Genomic DNA, 19466 nt, shown 5'->3' on the forward strand with positions numbered 1-19466 from the left:
GCCGCTGCCTTTGCACTTTCTGTTTTACAGAAATTTAACAAAGGTAAAATTCACAAAATATAACTACCTTTGTTTTTCAAGTAGAAAATTTGATCCAGTATTGAAACACTTACTCATGTGTATTTTACTTCATTTATTAGCTTGTAATTAAATAAATCAGCAACAGAAATTAAAATCTAAATCACAAAAGGTAATTATCCAGTGTATTTCAAGTGCATTTTCAAATATATAATTCCAATATTCAAGCGTTATATAAGCAGAATCCAAATTTCTTTTGAATATATTTAAATAACATTTCAAGTATATTTATGGAATGTTAGAAATAGAACAAGCAATATATATGAAACGAAAAATGTAAACTTGTTAAGTTCAGACACTTCAAAAGACAATTAACAAAAGTACCGTGATAAAATCTACCTTTTTAAAGGGTATCTTCTCTTTAGCAGAAAATGTCCTTGAAGTATCCAAAATGGCAATTTAACTTCTGTTCACCAAATCACAAAACACCAACATCCACAATTTCAAAGACAATGTGAGATCACAATATTTGATACAAATAAAAAGGTACATTAGGGTTTGTTCAGGTGGCATATCCAAATAGCTTTTACTCACAGAGGGTTTACATAAAAATACCGGGGTTTGTTATAATCCGTTGGTACCGTTTCTAGGCAGAATGCTCACAATCATGTTAAATTACGGCAAATTTTGCTTTCTTTTATTTTTTTTTCTCTTTTTTCTTTTTCCTTTTTCCATTTTTTTTCCTTTTTCTTTTTCCTCTCACGGGGAACTGCAAAATTGAGACAAAGAGGAACGATACTTGCTGTTCTTATTTGCTTTTCTTTGTGAAGAGCCTAAGCTATATTCCTTTTTTTAAAAAAAGAATATTATTTGCATTGTCAGGTGGAAATAATTTGACTTTTCGAACAGGCAGCTTAAACTTCATCGGCAAATAAGCAGATTTATCGGTCAGGCGGGTTTTATAGTTGCCCTCTAAAGTTTCTCCAAACTTTTCGGGTTGGTAAGTATTTCCCTAGCCAGTCGCCACGTTTGTTTGGCCGCGTTTTCCAGGGCCGAGTGAGGTTTGCCCTGAAAGAGGTCTAAGTTGGGCAAGAAGTAATGCGGGCACCTCCTGCACTGGAGGCAGGAGATGAGCTGCAGTAAAATCCCGTTGAGCCGGTCCCCCAGGCACGACTCGTCCCAGTCCGATTCGCGGGGATGCTTTTCGCATTCGTATGAAACCAGAGTCTTCATGTGATAATTATTCAGGGGCTGGCCCGGCAGCTCCAGGTGACGGTCCCGTAAGGTTTTGAGGATAGAGAGGCATTTCTTCCTGCAGCCGCCCATCTGCAGTCTGTTCTCGGCTTCCGCGAACTGCAGCACCCAGGCATCGCTCTCGGCCGAGCTCTGCTTGCCGGCCAGAGAGTGGCACTCCTTGGACAAGAGGTTGAAGCCTTCCGCCTTGACCTCCGCCACCCGGTTGGGTCCCGGCCAGGGGATGTGGGGAAGCGGCCAGTGGGCAGCACTCCGCGGCCAGATCCCCGTGCATTTGAACGCCGGAGTGATCTGCACGACGTACCTATCCCTGATTCTTAGCTTCACTTCGCTGGTGTCCGCCACCATCTTTACCACGTCTCTGTAACTGCACTTATCCACGGCTTGAGCAACCAGAGTCTGAAATCTGGACCGGATTTTGCGAGCGGAGAGGTAGCCAGACGCCGTGATGAACTCCACCCAGAGGGACATACTCCTCTTGCGCCCGTCGCTTAACTTTAACACAGCGCAGCCCGGCAAGGAACCGTCGTCCACGAAGTTGAAAACCCCCATTTGGTTCAGATACAGCACGACTTCAAACTCCGTGGGGGAAATGACTTCCAACCCCTCGTAGCGGTTGTCCATCTCGTTCAAGGAACTGATGAAGCGAGGCTCCTGCACCTCCACCTCCTTCAGCACGTCCGACACCACTTTGCAGACTTCTCGGATCGTTTTGGCGATGGCAGCTTTCCTGGCTTGGCATTTCTCGTTGTAGTATTTATTCAGATGATACACCAGCTTGGCCTGGGCCGCGATCATGTTGGGGCAGAGATCCGGATTGTATACCGGAGTCTCGCAATAGGCTGTGGGATCCAATGCGGCTGCTAAGGCTGGAGCCAACTTCAGAGGAGAAACAGGCTGCCGCACTCTGAAATGTAACAAATGTTTTTTTCAAAATGCGCTGGGGCTGCTGCTCCTCAGATGCTCTCTTCCTGCTTTTTTAGATCAGCCGTCTTGAAGTGTGTGTGGCGGGAGGGGGGGGAAGGGGGGGCGGGCGGGGGACTGGAGGGGGCGATATTTTTCCTCCCCCTTTTTTTAAAGGGTCCGTGAGTGAGAGGAAAGCATAGAGAGGTGCACCTTCCCCAGCAGCAAGAAAAACAAAAGTTGCACTGAGACACAGCGAGGCTTCCAGTAGTAAAAATAATAAAACCTCTTCGTATTTATTTATGTTTTCCCGTAGTAATCACTGTGTGTGTGCAGGGTGGTTAATCAGATGGTGGAAAAAAGTGCCGTGTGTGTGTGTGTATATGTCGGAAGAAGCTGGCTGTTGGTTTGTATAAGAGCCCAGATGCACTCGTGTGGAAATTATAAAGGCAGGGCCAGGCAGGCGGGCGGCCAATCGCCACTGGGCTCGTCACTGCAGCCTCTTTCAGCTCAAACCCGGCTAATTAATCCCTCTCTAGGAGATAGATATGTACACACAGACACACACACGCACACGCAGGCACGTATAGAAAGGTAGAAGGTTAGTGGCAGAAAAAACGCCCCGATCATCTGTACGCTCGGAAATCAAGAGAAATTGCACTTCGTTGGGTGTAACTTGAAGGGTATTGACGTTTAGAAGGGACCTGGCAAAACTGTGCCTCTCCGCACTGAATCCCTGCGTGCCTCCCCACGGCCGAGACGGGAATGCAGGTGTATTAATGGGCATCCATCAACTAGGGAGCTACAGACTGGACTCGCTTCTGCGGGAGCAGAGGCGTAAATCTATTAACTCACACTTGGCGTCACATCACGCTGTCCTTCCCTCCTCATAGTTGTCTGTAACTGCAAGGGAGAAGTTGTTCGGTTTTCTTCCTCTCGTGAACCATCCGGTGAACAAGGCAGCAGATTCACGGCAAATTTAGTGTGCTTTGGAATAAAATATTACGCAGAAGTCCACGATTCCTATTGTTTTAAAAGATCTTCTGACGGGTTTTAATCGATCGAGGTTTAATACGTTTCGTCATTGTCTCTGCCTTGCTTTTTATGTTTGTACCTTACGAAGGGAGAATCAATCGCTAAACGTATCTGTCAGGTCTTTTTCACGTTCCCTCCAGGAACTAGGCAGCAGATATGAACGGTAAATCTCATCTGCCAATTCTTAGATTCGTTTTTATATTCCGTCTAGTGTTCCAATATGTTGGGAAGAGTGGATGTTCAGCTGCTTTTTGAGATGCACTAGGACTGTCTACTAATTTCAAACCCGGACGTTTTATCGTATAGCGAGCTCTGCTAGCAGGCTGTGTTTAGTAAATGTGCACACGGGAGAGGGATGCCAGCGACTGCAAACACGCTGGCACGCTACTAATCTGACAGTCTGGGGTTTCGTGTGTGATGTGTAATTAGCAAATTTCTCCTTCGGTACCCTAAGTGTTAGTAATCAGGATCTTTATTTGCAAATAACCCGGAGTGGCAAACTCTTCTGCTTTGACGCATTTACTGAGCTTCACCTCGAGAGAAGACCTAACTGTATTTTTCAAAGAGAAAAAAAAGAAAAAAAAAAAAAAAAGCTTTTGCAAACAGCAAAGCCTTTAATCTCTTGGAATCTTTAATCTACTGCTCGATTACTATTTTTTAAAGTACATGTCACAGGCATAACCACCGCCAAGGAGAAGTCATACCGCAAAGGACATTTCACGACATTCAGTGTATTAATGCGAATAACTTTATTGCAGATAGAGAAAAATGTTCTTGGCTCGCTCGGTCTGCCGTTTATACGGGTGCTTCCCGTGCTGCTTCCTAGGGGGAAGCTGATGCAAGAATTATTTTTTGCCCGTTAGGAAAACGGGGCTGGGGCTGTCGTGGGGCGCCTAGCTGAAAACTGCAGGTGACAGGTCCCGAAAAACCTTATCCTCTTCCCGGCGGCAGCCCCATAGCTGACGGCTGAGGGGCGGCCGCTTTCTGGTTGTTCCGGCCGAAGAGGAGCTCGTTTCCTCCCGGCTCTTCTCCCTCCTGCGGGTGTTTCCCAGCCAGGCGGCGTTTGGGACACGCGTGGCTCTCTCAGCCGCGGTGGGTCCGGCAGCGGCACAACGCGCCCGGTCCCGGAACCTCCCCCGCCGCCCCCGAGGCGCGCAGCCGCCGGCCGCTGCCGCCCTCCCCCCCCTGGAGTCCGGGGCTGCCTCCTCCCTCCCCCGCGGCGTGCGGGGCCACTCGGCTGCGAGCTTGCCGGTTCCCCGCTGCCCCCATCCCCCCCGAGCAGGCACTTACAGGGGGTCCTCGCCAGGTCTGGGGACCGGCGGGCACCTCCCGGCCGCCGCCGGGCCTCGCTGCTCTCACCCGCGGCTGCTACCGGGAGTGCGGGGAACCTGCCGCGGTGGGGGAGGCGGCGGGGCCGGACTCCGCCCGCCGTCCGCGGGCTGCGGGCGCGCCCAGCAGCCGGCTCGGCAGGGAGGGGGAAACAGCTCTCCGGCCCGGCACATCCCGCCTCACGGAGCTCGGGACGACCCCCTCAATCCTCCCCTCTCGCCCGCCCCTCGGTGTCGGGGGCGATGCCGGTTGTGCCCTGTCCTCAGACACGGCTGCGGCGTTGGCCGGAGGAGGGCACGGCGGGGCTGTGCGGGTGAAGGCAAAGCAGTGAAGTTGGGTCCAAGTCCGGCGGGCGGGTCCCGGGGCCCTCCCGGGATAGGGGAGGCCCGGGGCGCTGCTGACCCGACTCTCTCCCCTCCGGCAGCGGCTGCTCGGCCCAGGAGCCTTGCCGACGTGAATCCTCCAGCCCTGGCTCTCCGAGAGCGGCTTCTCTGCGATTTAAATGAGAAAGAGCTGTTTCCCCGTGAGGTTACAAAGCAGCGCCGTGTAAAAACGAAAGTTAAAGTGAGGGGACAAAACGTTGTCCCTGCCTCCCATCTCCGCGGAGGGGAACAGCCCTTTCCTGCGGAGGGGGAACGCCGGCCCTCCTGCAACTTCCCATCGCGGCAGCTGCCTCAGAGCCACGCGTTAAAGACGGAAATATTTCAGGATGTTTTGTTTATTTTTGCCCCGTGGGTTTTACCTCAGTAAACGCAGCTTCTAAAGGCAAAAGGCCATAGGTCGTACCTTTAAGCTGTCAAAAATATTCATTTTCAAAGTGTGGCGAAATTAATTTAAGTAAAAATCATGTTTTATATCCTAAACCAGAGCTTTCAATAGAGAATGCCACGATAACCTATGATATCAAGTAACGCAGGTTACACCTATTTGATGTGTCTAGGTGGCCATAGGGAATATTAGCCTTAGCCTTGGCTGGGTGATGATTAGCACTAAAGGTTGCTATTAACTTCACTACATCACTTCCTTTCCCACATAAACATTTGATAGTTTGAAAATCTGCGGATTTAGGCATCGCTGACGCCAGTCAACCACTGAAATTTAACTCCTAGAGGTGATCTGATCGTTTAACATGGCAAGAAGTTGGTGGTTTGGTCTAGATTCTGAAAATTATTATCTGATTAAATATTATACAAAAGATGAATGTTTTCGAAGCTTCTGACCACAACCATGGTTAGTTTTTCACTGTAGTTATTAAGGAGTCCTTCATGAATTATAAAAGGAAGGAACACCTTTTCATCACTGATTTTTATTTTTATATGTATTGAGTTGTTCTGGAAAACTGAGATTAAAATCACCTCATTAAAACGATGATTGATCATTTGTCATGATAATGGTACCATATGATATTGGTGACTTTTACAAAATTACCGTTTTCTAGGTATTTTCCCCTAATTAGGGAGCACTATAGCAGCATAATGGACTCTGCTTGTTATTTTGAATCTTTCAAGGTACAGTAATGCAGTGCTCATGTTAACTCAAAAGTCAAATGGTGTTGAAAATCTTTGATTGCAGGTACTCACCTAGGCCCCCCAAATTAAATAAAATAATAATTTAAAAAATTTAAAAAAGGCCACATATAAATTTCACCAGCAATTCATTTTCAAATGGTGAAAAGCATGAGTTAAAATGGACATTCAGATGCATATGTACACAAAATGCTTGCATTGATATAACTTTATAATTCTTATTATATAGTGAGAGTTCTTCTGCACACAGCTCCTCATGAATTTTAAAGTTTTTTTTTTTAATATCTGCCTATTGCACTAGGGAGCTAAGAAAAAATGAAACCAAGCTGATTAAATTATTTACCCCTACTGCTGAAGTGGGTTTGAAGGCTCATTGAATGTATCTGATATCTTGGCTCTCTTTCTCCCCTTCCCCCCCCTTAATTCATCCTGGTTATTTCATCCATATCATCCTGCCAGCAACAATAAATATTTTTTTTTCAAGTAAGAAAACTAAAGACAGATATTTGTGCCGAGCCTGCTTTAAGTGTCACATTATATAAAATAGGCAGCAGCATTTTTTTGTGATAGAGGTTGAGGGTATTAGCAATTTTCTATTATTTTGTAGTTTACTTTTTGCTTACTTTAAAGTTTAGAAAGAAATGAAAGTTAAGTTTAAATATAAGTTGCACCAGTGTTTGCAAAACTACATTTTTAATTCACTTATGCATATAATTGCTTAGATTTTAGGGTATAAATTTCTGTATAATTACATACACAAACATTTTTCCTCCATTACCTACAGTTTTATGCAAATATTTTTTACTTAAAAAAAAATAAATTATGTGCCCCCTTTTTTATAGTACACAATTAGCATTCATTAGTGTTAAACTTAACATGTATTATATTCCCATTAAAAAGAAAAAAGCCATTAAAAGGACTTGCATAAATGTTGGGCTTGGCCATCCTAAATCTTACAAATTATCTGATAATGCTTTAGATTTTTCTAATCTGAAATCAGTGAAGAAAAAAAAAGCTCAGTAATTGATTTGTTTTCTTTAAAATGTTACATCTCAAAAGTAGACATAGAGCTTGCACAACTGTATTTTTAAGTAGAGGGGCAGGAATACTCAAGCAGGGAAAAAAAATGCACTGAATTATTCATTTGGTTCACTTCTCCATCAGCTTCTCCAAAACCAGACATTCCTTAAAGTACAGTGTTTTATTTAAGCAGTCCAACACTGGTTGTGCTTTTTTTTTTGTTTGGTTGGTTGGTTCTTTCAAGATCTCCTGCCTAGAGAATGCTCTTTTCTGCTGAACTGTGAGAGGAGTGTGGAATCAGCGGGGATTAGCGCCTTTTAATCTACTACATCTGTAGTGGGTCATCCCACACTGCAGAACTCTCATTACTCTCTCATGCTGTATATGATTAAATGTCTGAAAATATTCAATGTTGACCTTGAAAATAAAGCTGTATGTGTTGGATGAGCAGCTCCCAAAGACTTCACATCTAAACTAACCTTTCCCCTTGGTAACTTCCAGCCCTGGAACAAGTTGTCTGAGAGAGAACAAGGGCGTTAGAAAATATAATATTCAAAGTTGGAGTGTGGGACCATTTGAAATGCATCTTTATATAAATTAGGGCATTAGTTAGCTTGTTTGTGCTGTTTTATGCATAGCCCTACATCTTATCAACCCATTTGAAAAGGGAGGGTGGTATGTCTTGAACATACTTATTTTTGTGACTGATGTTTTTCTGTAAGCTGGTTTCATATCTACTGGCAAACTAAGCTACATCATCTTGTAGGTAGCTGCTAGAGCTATTGAAAACAGCAGAAAACATATTGCTCTAATGTCTTTGAATGCTAGCTTGTATAAAGCTGTAAGGAAGCACCATCTTTTCATGTACATTTTGTCATGTTAGGTGTTTATTGCCAATTTTCATGCTGCTTGTAGTTCGGACATGTTAAGTCCCTCTAACTCAAAACCAAACTTGTCCTCTCCCTTGGCATGGGTATGGTAAATTACCTGTGTAACTCACTTTATCTCAATTTAGCTATAAAAAGACACGCCTAGCATATTTCAGTGCAGACTTCTATTTTTGAACGTAGAGTAGAGCTTTCTGCTATTTTCTTTCCAAATAATGGTGAAGGGAGGAGTTGAGTGAGTTGGTCATGAGTGATTAATACCTTTCATTGAACCTTATGAAGTCCCTGCTCCTGCCAAGGCACACATGGTTAGTGAAACATTTGGCTGGTTCTGGTGAGGTCAGGCTCACAGTTAAGTGCATGGATAGTTATTTGCAGGATAGGGGCCAAAAGTGGGACAACACTTAGAGCTTAATGCATGAACAGTATGAAATACAGTGTGTCTATAAAATACCTAAAGTATCAAGAAGTGCACCGGTGAGGAAATATATTTTGGCCCAAATGTGGTCTTCTATCAAGCAGAACTTTCTATTAATTTCATTATGTTTTAGCAAGTGTTGAATTAGCTTCTCGAGACAGGACCATGCTGTTTTCTTGATATTTTAACAAGATGCTCCTACAAAATTGTTTTCCCTATTCTGCTCTAAAGCCTTTATGAAGAGGATGAGGTTTTTCAGAGACACGAGTGAAAAAACACGCTTTCAAAATCTCACAAGTGTATTTTTCATGTACTTTCCATGTATTCTGGACTGTTTCTGGAACTCCTGAAAGGTACAGAATCTTTTCACAATCTTAAATATAAGCAATCTATTTACTAGAGACACTTGTTTGTTGATCCTAAAAATATCCTTGCTACAAATGGAATATAAATATGTTAAACCATTTTATTACTTAAGGAAGAGGGGAAGATCTCTTCAGGAAAACTTTGATGCTTAGATCTTTTACTCTTTAAAATGTATTGATTTTCCCTCTGCCACTTTGAACATTTTTTCTTAACTGGTGGAGCACTGTCATTGTAGAGCATAATATTTTATCTAGGGAAGAACTGTGTCTCTCATTAAGAACAGCTAAACAATTTTTGTTCTCCACTTCCTTGAATTAAAAACTTAACCTAGATAATCTACTATCTTTCCTACACTCCTTGCTGTTTTTTCAGCCCAGCTCTATGTGAGAAGATGCAGAACTGGGTCTTCAGTGGCACAGTGACAGGATCATTGTAATGGGAAAAAAATACAGAAGTAACCTAGTCTTGCAGTTTCATGAACCTTCAACACAGTTGTTGAAGGAGAAATACTAGCTGCTTATTGAAATATCTGTTTATTTCAAAGCAGTATTACTATAGATTCTTAGTAGTAGAAAAAGATTTTACCTTTTGGGCATATTATAGTTTATAATACATTAGTCCCACTGAAAACAAGAAAAAAAAGATGGTGTATCTCTTAGGGTAATGACAGTGTTTTCTCTTAAGTCTCTTTTGTTTTAGATTAGGCAAATGAGATTTCTTTGTTATTTTACATTTCTGAACCTTTTTTAAAATTTATTTACTGTTTCAGTTGTTACAGAGTAATTATTTCGTAAAATTAAAGGGAACTTTCAGGGAATTTTTTTTTTTTTTTTTTCCTCAACCCTAGTTTTAATGGGGTGGATTTGTGTTGCATGGCATACTCCAGATACATTTACTGTATTATTTACTATTATTAATTTGGTCATTACAGTGGTAATTTTGAAGTCCTGCAGTGTGTACAGGTCTATTAAGAGAGAAGTTATGGCAATCAATGACTCTGTCTTATTTTCAGTGAATGTTTTACCATCTTCATTTCTTGTTTTCTTGTGCAAATTCTTTCCAGGAATGAAATGACTGATTTTGTCTTCAATATTTCAAAATAACCTTATAAAAAGGAATAATACAAAATGCAGAACTCATAATAGCACTCTGAAGCACATGGGAATATATCCCATGTGCTAGGTTGTGTTGTAATGCTTGCAGTTTTCATCTACACTTGAAAAGATTGCTTCCTTAAGGAGGGAAAAAATGAGAGCAAGTATGTTGGACAACAGTTTTCTCATTATATTCTGTGAATACATTAATTATGTATTATTAGGCCTTAATTGTATAGGTGAAATAATATAACCATTTATCTTGGCAAACCCATTAGTTATAATCTGCACCTTACAACATGGTGTGGAACTCTGTCAATGTTTCCTTTGACGTGTACTATTTAGATTTTTGATACAGAGGGTGTGAAAAAACTTTTCAGGTTAAATTTATAACTAACCTAATCCAGTCTTGGTAGGCAAACTGCATATCTCAATGGGGTAAAAGAAGTCCCCCTCTCCCTAACCCCCCCGAAATTCAGTTCTTCATTTGTTTTGTTCACCACGCTGCATTAACACACTTTTCCCTTGTGTGCATCTGCCAGTGTACAATTTAGCCACGGGCATCTGTAGACCTTGTGGTGATCAGTATTGCAGGCAAAAGCCATATGTGTTTAAATAAAAAAAAAATCTCTTTATTTCATTTGCTGTTTTAACTGGATGGATAACTTTTGTGCCTGAAGACAGAGGAAGAGAAAATACAGAAATAATTAATTGCCTCTATTCTTGAGGCAGTTTCATTTTCCCTCTCCAATATGGAATGCTTGTCAGCTTTCCTGATAAATGACTGCATGTATTTGCATAGATTTTACATTAACACAAAAATTAGTTTTATTTGGGAAAAACTAGTTTACATAATAATGCAAAATCTAGCATTATGGACTATGTTTCCAAATTTGAGAGGCTGTGGAGAAATTAGTTTTTCCCCTTCTTTTAAAAAAATTACACTTGTTGGGTTATTTTTTGTTTGGGTTTTTTTTTTTTTGTGTTTTTTTTTTCTTTTTGTTTTGTTTGTTTGGGTTTTTTGTGTGTGTGTATAAATTTAAGCAAATCGGGAACTTTTAGTTTTCACAAATAATTTCTTCAGTCTTTCAGAGATTGATGGTAATATGAGCATGACTTCTTCCCTAGACTTTTTACACATTGCATTTATTGAATACTCTCTTAAATATGAATACATTTGCAAAATCTCACGTAACTCTTTTGGAAAAAAAATGTGCCACACTTAGCTGTTAAACACAGTCTGAGAATATTCTTTACATTTCTTAAAGCTGCTCTTAAAATAGTGCTCGATCAGTTATTCTTTCAAAGCATTAATGTACTGTATTAGCTTGTATGCCAGCAGAGAACAATTTTTTCCCTATATCTAATAACCTGTCTTTTTTAGGTAATTAGGCATTCCTAGCTTGAAGTGACAGTATTAAACCTCTAGTTAAAATATGTGTTTTATTCATGATTTCTCATGTCCATAAACAAATTGAAGGGAAATACACTGTCCTAATTTTGAGCCACTTGTAATTATTTTCAAATTGCACGAATGGGATGTTTGCTGATATAATAAACCTCCTATCTTTTGTCCAAAGGCAACTGCTAATTGTTTATCATCCCATTGCCCATACCAAAGAAAATAGTTACACATTTACTGTTGTTACTTCATGCTGTATAACAAAAAGGAATTATAGCTCCTTAGGAAGCTGTACTTAATGGCAACTTAAGGTAAGAGAGTGCCTTTGCCACTTCTTGAATCTGGGACACCCTAGGTGCCAGCTGTCACTGCTCAGCTAATGATGACAAATGCTCCTCTCTATGCAGATTGCAGAGCTTGCAGGCTGCTGTGAAAGGCAGCCAGATTACCTTTCTTCAGATAGTAACTTAACCTTTTAAACTCGAGTGTCAGAATGAAATTATTAGCTGGGATACTTTCAATATCTGTTTCTTTAAAAAAGGGGAAAAAAAAAAGAAAAAGAAAAAAGAAAAGAAGAAGGCATGGACTTCAAATGATACCCTAGCAGCTCGTATTCACAAAGTATTTGTGCTTCACTGATATTTTAAAACTAGGAAATTGCTGCCATTTGTGCCTGTGAGCACTGTAAGGAGTTTGCCAGTGTCGAATGCATGAATACTGAAGCTGACCTCTCACTTCCACTGCAGGGAAATGGGGCCAAGCGGGCCAAATCCTGTCCTTGCTTACACCCATGTAGTGTTACTGATGCACAAATGTGACAGATCACAGGTTAACTGATGCTATTTATAATAGACCTTAGTTGATCTTAGGTGCTGTGGATATACAGAGTTCTCTCCATGACAGTTTGTGTTACCCCTCTAAATCAGTGAACTGCAGTTAGAGTCCACAATATCAAAACGGGGTATTTATTTCATGGGTATAAGTGGTTTCACAAGACCCGGGGTCATGTGGTTAATTTTAAGTTGCAATTTAAATATATTCTTCAGTCAGATGTTTGCAATCACTTTCTAGGTTTCCTTGGAAGTAGCTAACAGATGTGAGGCTATCACACAGTTTCTTAACATCATGTCAGGAACGCAGCATAATGTAAGCACTCTATCTGCCACCTAGAGGGGTAGGGTGCTTTTTGGGGGTACATGCAGATGTGTGTCTGTATTTTTATACGTGTATTTTTTATCCACTAGAACATAGAAATAAATACACACATGGGCATTCATATCAATAAGAGTACTCAAGCAGAAGCCTGTACATGTAACCTCCAAACAACCTATGTTTCCATGTTCATATTGAAAAAACAACATGAGCATGTTCAATTTGTGCATATTTGCCACTAAACCAGTGTGTACAGTGAGCTGGATGTGAATAACTGTTTCCTTCTGAATAAAGCATAAGTTCATTACAGTAATGAAGTACTTTTCAACAACACATCCATGTGAGAAATCTCCATAGCAGTGGGTAATAATGCAAAACTACAGAAAAGGTGTGGAAAAGCATTTAATGAGAGGACCAAGAACACTATAGTATATGGATGCAATGAAGCATGTTACAAGAATATATGCATTTGGTATGAAGTTGGAACATCCCAGATGGAAAATAGTTATGTTTGGAAGAAACTAAAAAAAAAAAAAAAAAAAAAAAAAAAAAAAAAAAAAAAAAAAAGAGCACTTTCATAGAGTAAATTAAGGTATTGCAATAATTTCAACCTGTTTTGGTTCTGTAGTAATTCTGAAAGAAAAGGTAATCTGCTCCATGAAAATAGTGTTGATTAATATTGTTTTCTCCAGAAAATAATAGCTCTGATTGCTGATATATATGTTGCCAAAGGGCTTCAGTCAGTTGCTACTCAGCTCTTTCGGTAGTATGAAAAGGATGTATGAAAAGGAGATGCCATTTAATATTATGTTATAAATGTTTCCTTTTAAAGCTTAGGGAAGAGTGTTTGCTTCCGCCTGTGTATCAGCATGTTAAATTTAGCATCCTCTTTTGTTTTGTTTCTCTTTGTGTGCTTATTTTTTTAAGTCATTATGTTCAAAATATTTAAAACTATACATTTCATTATTTTAAGCAAGTGTAGCACAATCTGGGAAATGAAAAAGACAAAGATCTAGTGTTTCATACTCAGCTTTCTCTGCTTGTTGGTTGAATAGGCATCAAATGAAGTCCAATGCCTATACAAAAGAAATGTTCCTTGTTTGGATTTTCCCCATCTGTGTCATCTGGTGGCTTATGCAATAGGAGGTGTTATCACATGAATCCAAATGCACAAGCCAGTTGTTTTATGGACTCTTTCTGTGCTTGGAGGAGTTTATAAGTTGCCCACTCTATTGTGTGTCACTCCCAGATGACACGTGTGCATTCTGCTGAGCATATTTTGGGGGTAATTATAACTAATGAAGCCTGGTACACAGCTTGTTCCAAGAGTGATTTATTCTGCTCTCGTCTGAATCCTGAGAGTTCTGTAAAATGGTTATATTGTGCCTTCCACTTTGGACATGTATGGGAGCATGTGGTATTGAGTCCATCTGAGAAAATTTGCTATTCAGTGTACTACAGACTAATTAAAAAGATATTGGCTGGGTACATCTGCTTAAAAATACAGAGACTGGAATTATAACTGAAATTATGAATGGGATCTTTAACTTTAAGGATATTGACTTTATTATGACTCCTGTTCAGTCATTTACTCTTCCCAGACTTGCAGTAACACACTTAGGTGTGCTACTCTTAAATGCCTTACAGTTTCTCTGAACCCCATAAGTTAAGATTAGGTTCCCTTTATACCTTTTATTAGCAAAGCATATTATATTATGCAATTTGAGTTCTGATAACTGATGATATCTTTTTGAAAGATGTATTTTAATATTAGGAAGGAAATACCATGAAGCTTTTCAGGTTTCAGAAATCGACCACACCACCACCAAAAATTACTGAAGCCTGGGTGTTAACCTTTTTTAACCTTAAATGTATCATTTTCACCTTAATTTGTCCTTACTCACCAGTCTCTGAGGCAGTAAATCCACTGACATTAGTGGGACTAATGAGAAGTACTCATACACATGTTTGCCAGGATGGTTTAAAAATCTTTTTTCCAAGATGCCAACGTACTTCTTAACTCATGAAGTAATAGAGCACACAAGAAGGTGCAGGGTTTGTTAATTCATGTGCCAGATTCACAGATATCCAAGCAGGCTGGATGTTTTTACAGATATCTCAATATCAGTGTTCAGTAATAATAGTCTTCCATTTTATCTGTCTTCAATTATATCAGCTTCTTCCATCTTCAGTCTCTAACTCTGTATCTAGATTTGAAGCATCTCTGCATCTTCTTCCTTTTCATGCTTAAATTTTTCCCTCACAGATAAAAGAGAGCTTAAAGTTGTAGATAGTTCTATACTCAGTCCTGTTCTGTACTCTTCCCCTGTACTCAGCCCTGGTGAGGCCACAGCTTGAATCCTGTGTCCAGTTCTGGGCCCCTCAGTTCAGGAAGGAGATTGAGGTGCTGGAGCAGGTCCAGAGAAGAGCAAGGAGGCTGGGAAGGGATCCAGCACAAGTCCTGTGAGGAAGGGCTGAGGGAGCTGGGGGTGTTGAGGCTGGAGAAGAGGAGGCTCAGGGGAGACCTCATCACTCCCTGAAAGGAGATTGGAGCCAGGGGGGGGGGTCGGTCTCTTCTCCCAAGTAGCTACCAATAAGACAAGAGGGCATGCACTTAAGCTTTGCCAGGGGATGTTTAGGTTGGATATTAGGCAAAAATTATTTACAGAGAGAGTGATCAGGCATGGGAATGGGCTGCCCTGGGAGGTAGTGGATTCTCTGTCCCTGGAGGTTTTTAAGAAGAGACTGAATGTGGCACTCAGTGCCATGGTCTGGTAACCACAATGGCAGTGGATCAAGGGTTGGACTTGATGATCTCAGAGGTCCTTTCCAGCCTGGATGATTCTGTGACTCTGTTTGTAGAAATGGGAATGGAGAGATAAATACTTATTTCATAAAAAGCACTATATAAGTTTCACAAACAACCTCTCCAGAAAATATACTTCATGTCCTTCCTGCTAAGCTGCATGAGTACAAAAAGAGTTTTACTGAGAATGAATTGTTGGTTTCATCTTTTTTTGGGAAAAGAACCTGTGATGTGCTCAATACAATCAGCATAATGGCTGAGAAGGTATCAGTCTCAGAAGTGAGTGGTGTAAGACAGCAATCCTCAGCTGGCATGTTAAGCAAGAGGATGTGGTCAGCAGCAGACCTGAAGTTTACCCGTGACCTAACCTGTCCCAGCAGTGAGATTTATAGTAGCAATAGCATTTTTCATAATCAGTACTTTCACTGGGAAAGAAAAGGAAACTAAATAAAACTTCAACTTAATTTTCATCTTTGTAATGATGACAATAAAAGTGGACAGGTCTGCCAGTGATTTCATTCTTGCTCCCAAATATGTTTGGGTCATGTTCTCCTGCTAAGGGTTCACAGTGTTATATACTCAAAATGATAACCACCAGGACATAAGAGTGTTGGAGAAAATCTGCCTGTATATGAGTGTGAATACACAGGTATATAATGTGTATGAAGTATGATTGGTTTTCTGAGAACAGTTGTATTATAATATAGCAATTGGGCTTAAGTTGTTTTAAATAAACAGTTTGGATTTGCACTGTGGCATTAAGGTTGTTTAGCTTTATGCTTTGTTCTGGATTTCCTCCATATATAAAATGAGTCCTGGGGACAATTTTTATGCCGTGATTTATGGTGTTATGAAATCTGGCTTGAGTTTGGGTTTGCTGATAATGTAATTGTGATAGGTTTTGACTTCTGGAATAATGCACATCTTACCTGCTTACCATGCCAGGTATTACAAGAGGTGTCTTAAACTGATAACAAATACCTATCATTGAAATCCTTGCTATACACTTTGCAGATGAAACCAGAATTTTACACAATTTGGGGTTTTTTGTTTGGTGTATGTTAAAGCACTGTGACAAACTACAGTGGCTGCTATATTAGAAGGTGCCTAAAAATGGGCAGTTGTTTTCCTTGAGAAAATTCTGTCATAACCTTAAAAAATAGTTAGCTAAAATTATGTTTTCATGCTATTGAAATATTCTAGTTGTCTGGTGTAGTTTTATTTGCTGGGTTATCTACTCCAGTTTATTCAGGGTACATCTGTGCTGTATAATTTTTAACATTTCATAAAATATTTAAGATTAACAGGCCAAATTAAGCACCAGCTAAAATGATGACACTAAATCAGTTGTAGTTGGGTCAGTGAAGTTGACGTGCCATTCTTCTGTGCTGACCAAACTTTTGTTGCATGAACACGTCTCAGTTTATTCAGCCTCTGCATGAGTTTTCATTAGAGCACAGTGTGGCCTTCCAAAAGCTGGGAATTGCAGCTCTAGTTTCATTCCCTATGCTACTTTACTTTCTTCCGTAAGCTGCATTCATTTTATTAATTGCCATTCCTTCACTACTTTACATGAATTTTTTGACAGAAATGACTGTTTAAGTCACCTTGAACCTAGAAACTTAGTTATGCTGTGCCATGCTAGGGCTGATGCATACATAATTTTGGATGTGAGCACCTAGAAAACAGTAGTAAAATAGTACTCATTGGCACCTATGAAGATAATAATTTAGCAAAAATTGAAACTAAGATGCTAGGTTGTTCTTTGGAGCAGTAAATTCTTGCTTGTTAAACTCACCAGTGTAAGCCTTTCTGCTGGTAAGCCATGCTCTTCCATTTTGCATGGTAGTCTTCCAGATTGGTGGGGCCAGGCTGCCTGGTTGGACCATATCTTTTCTAGAAACTGTGAAGAAGCATTGACAGAAGAGTGTTTGCTATATTCTGTACATGCCAATCAGTCAGTCACCCACTGGACGTGTAGGACTGCTTGGAAAGCAAATGCTCACATTTGATTTTAGTGATTATGTAAGGAATTTGAACTCCAACCTCACACTGCCCCTGTGACAGTGAAGATCCATTGAGCAGGAAAATTAGAATTAGAAACCAAATTTATTTATTTAGTTATATTTATTTAGCATTGTGCAATATGCCAAAAAAAATGCTAGGCTTGAGTTAGAAGAAGAGTAACTGAATGGGCTGGAGACCAGTACAAAAAGATCAGTCTGAATTTGAAATGGAAGGCATACAAACTTTTCAGGAAAAATTAATTTGAAAACTTAAAGTAAAATCTGTTTCATTGAAGGAAGGGGAGTGAAAAAGTGCTATAAAGAACCAATGAGGAAACCAGTGACAAAAGAAGGAAGAAACGTTTCCACTTGAATTAAAACTTCTTTAAGTAAAGAATGAACTAAGTAGGGTTTTATTCCTATAAGGTTAAATACCACACTAATCAGAGCTCAATGTTAAGAAAATGCTACCAGGGCATCTCATCATGGTTGACCTATGTGGTGACTCTGATTTTGGGAGTCATGCTAGAACATGTCAACATTTCCCAGGCTTATTCTTGGCTGTACTTGAACCGAGCCAGCCTCAACGTAGTTGCTGTTTTGTGGGCAGAAGTCATTGCTTTCTGAAAGCAAATGAGGTAGCTCTCCAAGAGCTGTTCTCCAGCACCCCAGAGAACGAGAACAGCCTTTTCAGCATCCTTCACTAACTGAAATATTAACCTGTCCAGAGGCTTGTGCAGTCTACATAGTAAAGGAAATCTTTGCAAGGATGGAAAACAGGATATGGTTGGGACAAGGAATACAACAGGCTGATTCCAGATGTTGAAGGGAAGATGTATAGCGAATGGCATGGAACTGGAGTGGTTTCGTGTGGAGAAAAGGAGGCTGAGAGAAGAGCTTATTGCTCTTTACAACTACTTGAAAGGAGGTTGCATGCCAGGGGGGCTGGTCCCTTCTCTCAAGAAACAAGTGACACGATGAGAGCAAATGGTCTCAAGTTGCACCAGGGGAGGTTTATATTGGACAGAAGGAAAAATTTATTTACTGGAAGTCTTGTCAGGTGCTGGAACAGGCAGCTGGAACCCAGGTGGTCAAGTCATCATCCTTGGAGGTGTTTAAAAGATGTATAGATGTGGTGCTTAGGGAGACTTTATTGTGCTAGATTAGTGGTTGGACTAGAACTTAGAGGTCTTTTCCAAACAAAATAATTCTATGATTCTTTAAATAATTGTATCAACACCTTGGCTGGTATTTCTTTACCTTCTAAATTAAATCCCAATGAGTAGGACGAGTAGAACGAGACCTTCTCGGATGCGTCAACTGCTGAACTTGCTCGTATTGTGTGGTAGTGTATTTTCTTAAATTAGTATCACTAAAAATGGTACTTATGAAGCCTTCATTCACAAGCCTACATTATTTTTAGGTGTCTTGTTTAATATTTATAAGGCAACACACATTTCTATGTTGCCTTGCAGAAATAAAAACTATGTGATTTTGGCCTAATTTTACAGTCTGATTTTGGCAAATGCAAAAAATTGAGAAAAAATAGAAAGAAGAGCTAATGGAAAAGGTAAAAAGGTAAAAAATAATGCTTGCTACTGTATTTTATAAGAAGCTTGTATACCAGATTTATTTGGTGAATTAAATCTGTGTAAGGTTTAGGAATGGGAGAAAAAACAGTTGAAATGCAAAGGTAGAATGTGTGAGAAGCAGGTTTCCATTTGGTGTGCATTTGTTCAAGTTAGTCAGATAAGCTGAGAATTCAGAGGGAGGTTTTGGCATGAGATGCAGTGGCTAGTACAGTCCAGAATATTTTCCTGTCCCCATTCCTAGGTGCATGAGTTGAAGACCAAATGATAGACAAGCTGCCTGTTGCTGCCTGCTAGGTAATCTGAGCCAAACACTAGTGTTGTTCGGGTTCAGCTGCAAAATTTATGGGTAGAGAGGAACACAGGATCCATTTCAACCCCCCTAAAATACAACAACAACATTTTGGCAAACTCAGGAAGGAGAATGATGGCATTGGTGGAACATGATAATAAATGTTATTTCTAATGGCTGCAGCATCATGTTATCTTGTTGCTGTATTGGACCTGTAGTGTTACTTTCATGTTTCTTTTGGTGTACCCAGTGGATCCTCAGCTTTGGGATGTGGAATGCTCCATATCTTAGTCCTCCTTTTGTGTCTATTCATGAACTTATTTGTAAAAATTGCCTTTTTAACCCTATACTATCATTCCGTTGTGGTGT

At 40.3% G+C, this 19466-nt stretch overlaps 2 protein-coding genes across 9 annotated transcripts in view; one reads left to right on the top strand and one right to left on the bottom strand.

Moving 5' to 3' along the window:
* NBEA (neurobeachin) overlaps positions 1-19466 on the top strand; it is a 460838-nt gene that overhangs the window by 310863 nt on the left and 130509 nt on the right. The window lies entirely within an intron of this gene.
* On the bottom strand, positions 119-3199 carry MAB21L1 (mab-21 like 1). Its single transcript, XM_071737551.1, has one exon. The coding sequence runs from the start codon at positions 2068-2070 to the stop codon at positions 991-993; it is 1080 nt and encodes a 359-aa protein (XP_071593652.1). The 5' UTR covers positions 2071-3199; the 3' UTR covers positions 119-990.

This window comes from Heliangelus exortis, chromosome 1 (assembly GCF_036169615.1).
Source record: "Heliangelus exortis chromosome 1, bHelExo1.hap1, whole genome shotgun sequence".
Taxonomy (NCBI): Eukaryota; Metazoa; Chordata; class Aves; order Apodiformes; family Trochilidae; genus Heliangelus; species Heliangelus exortis.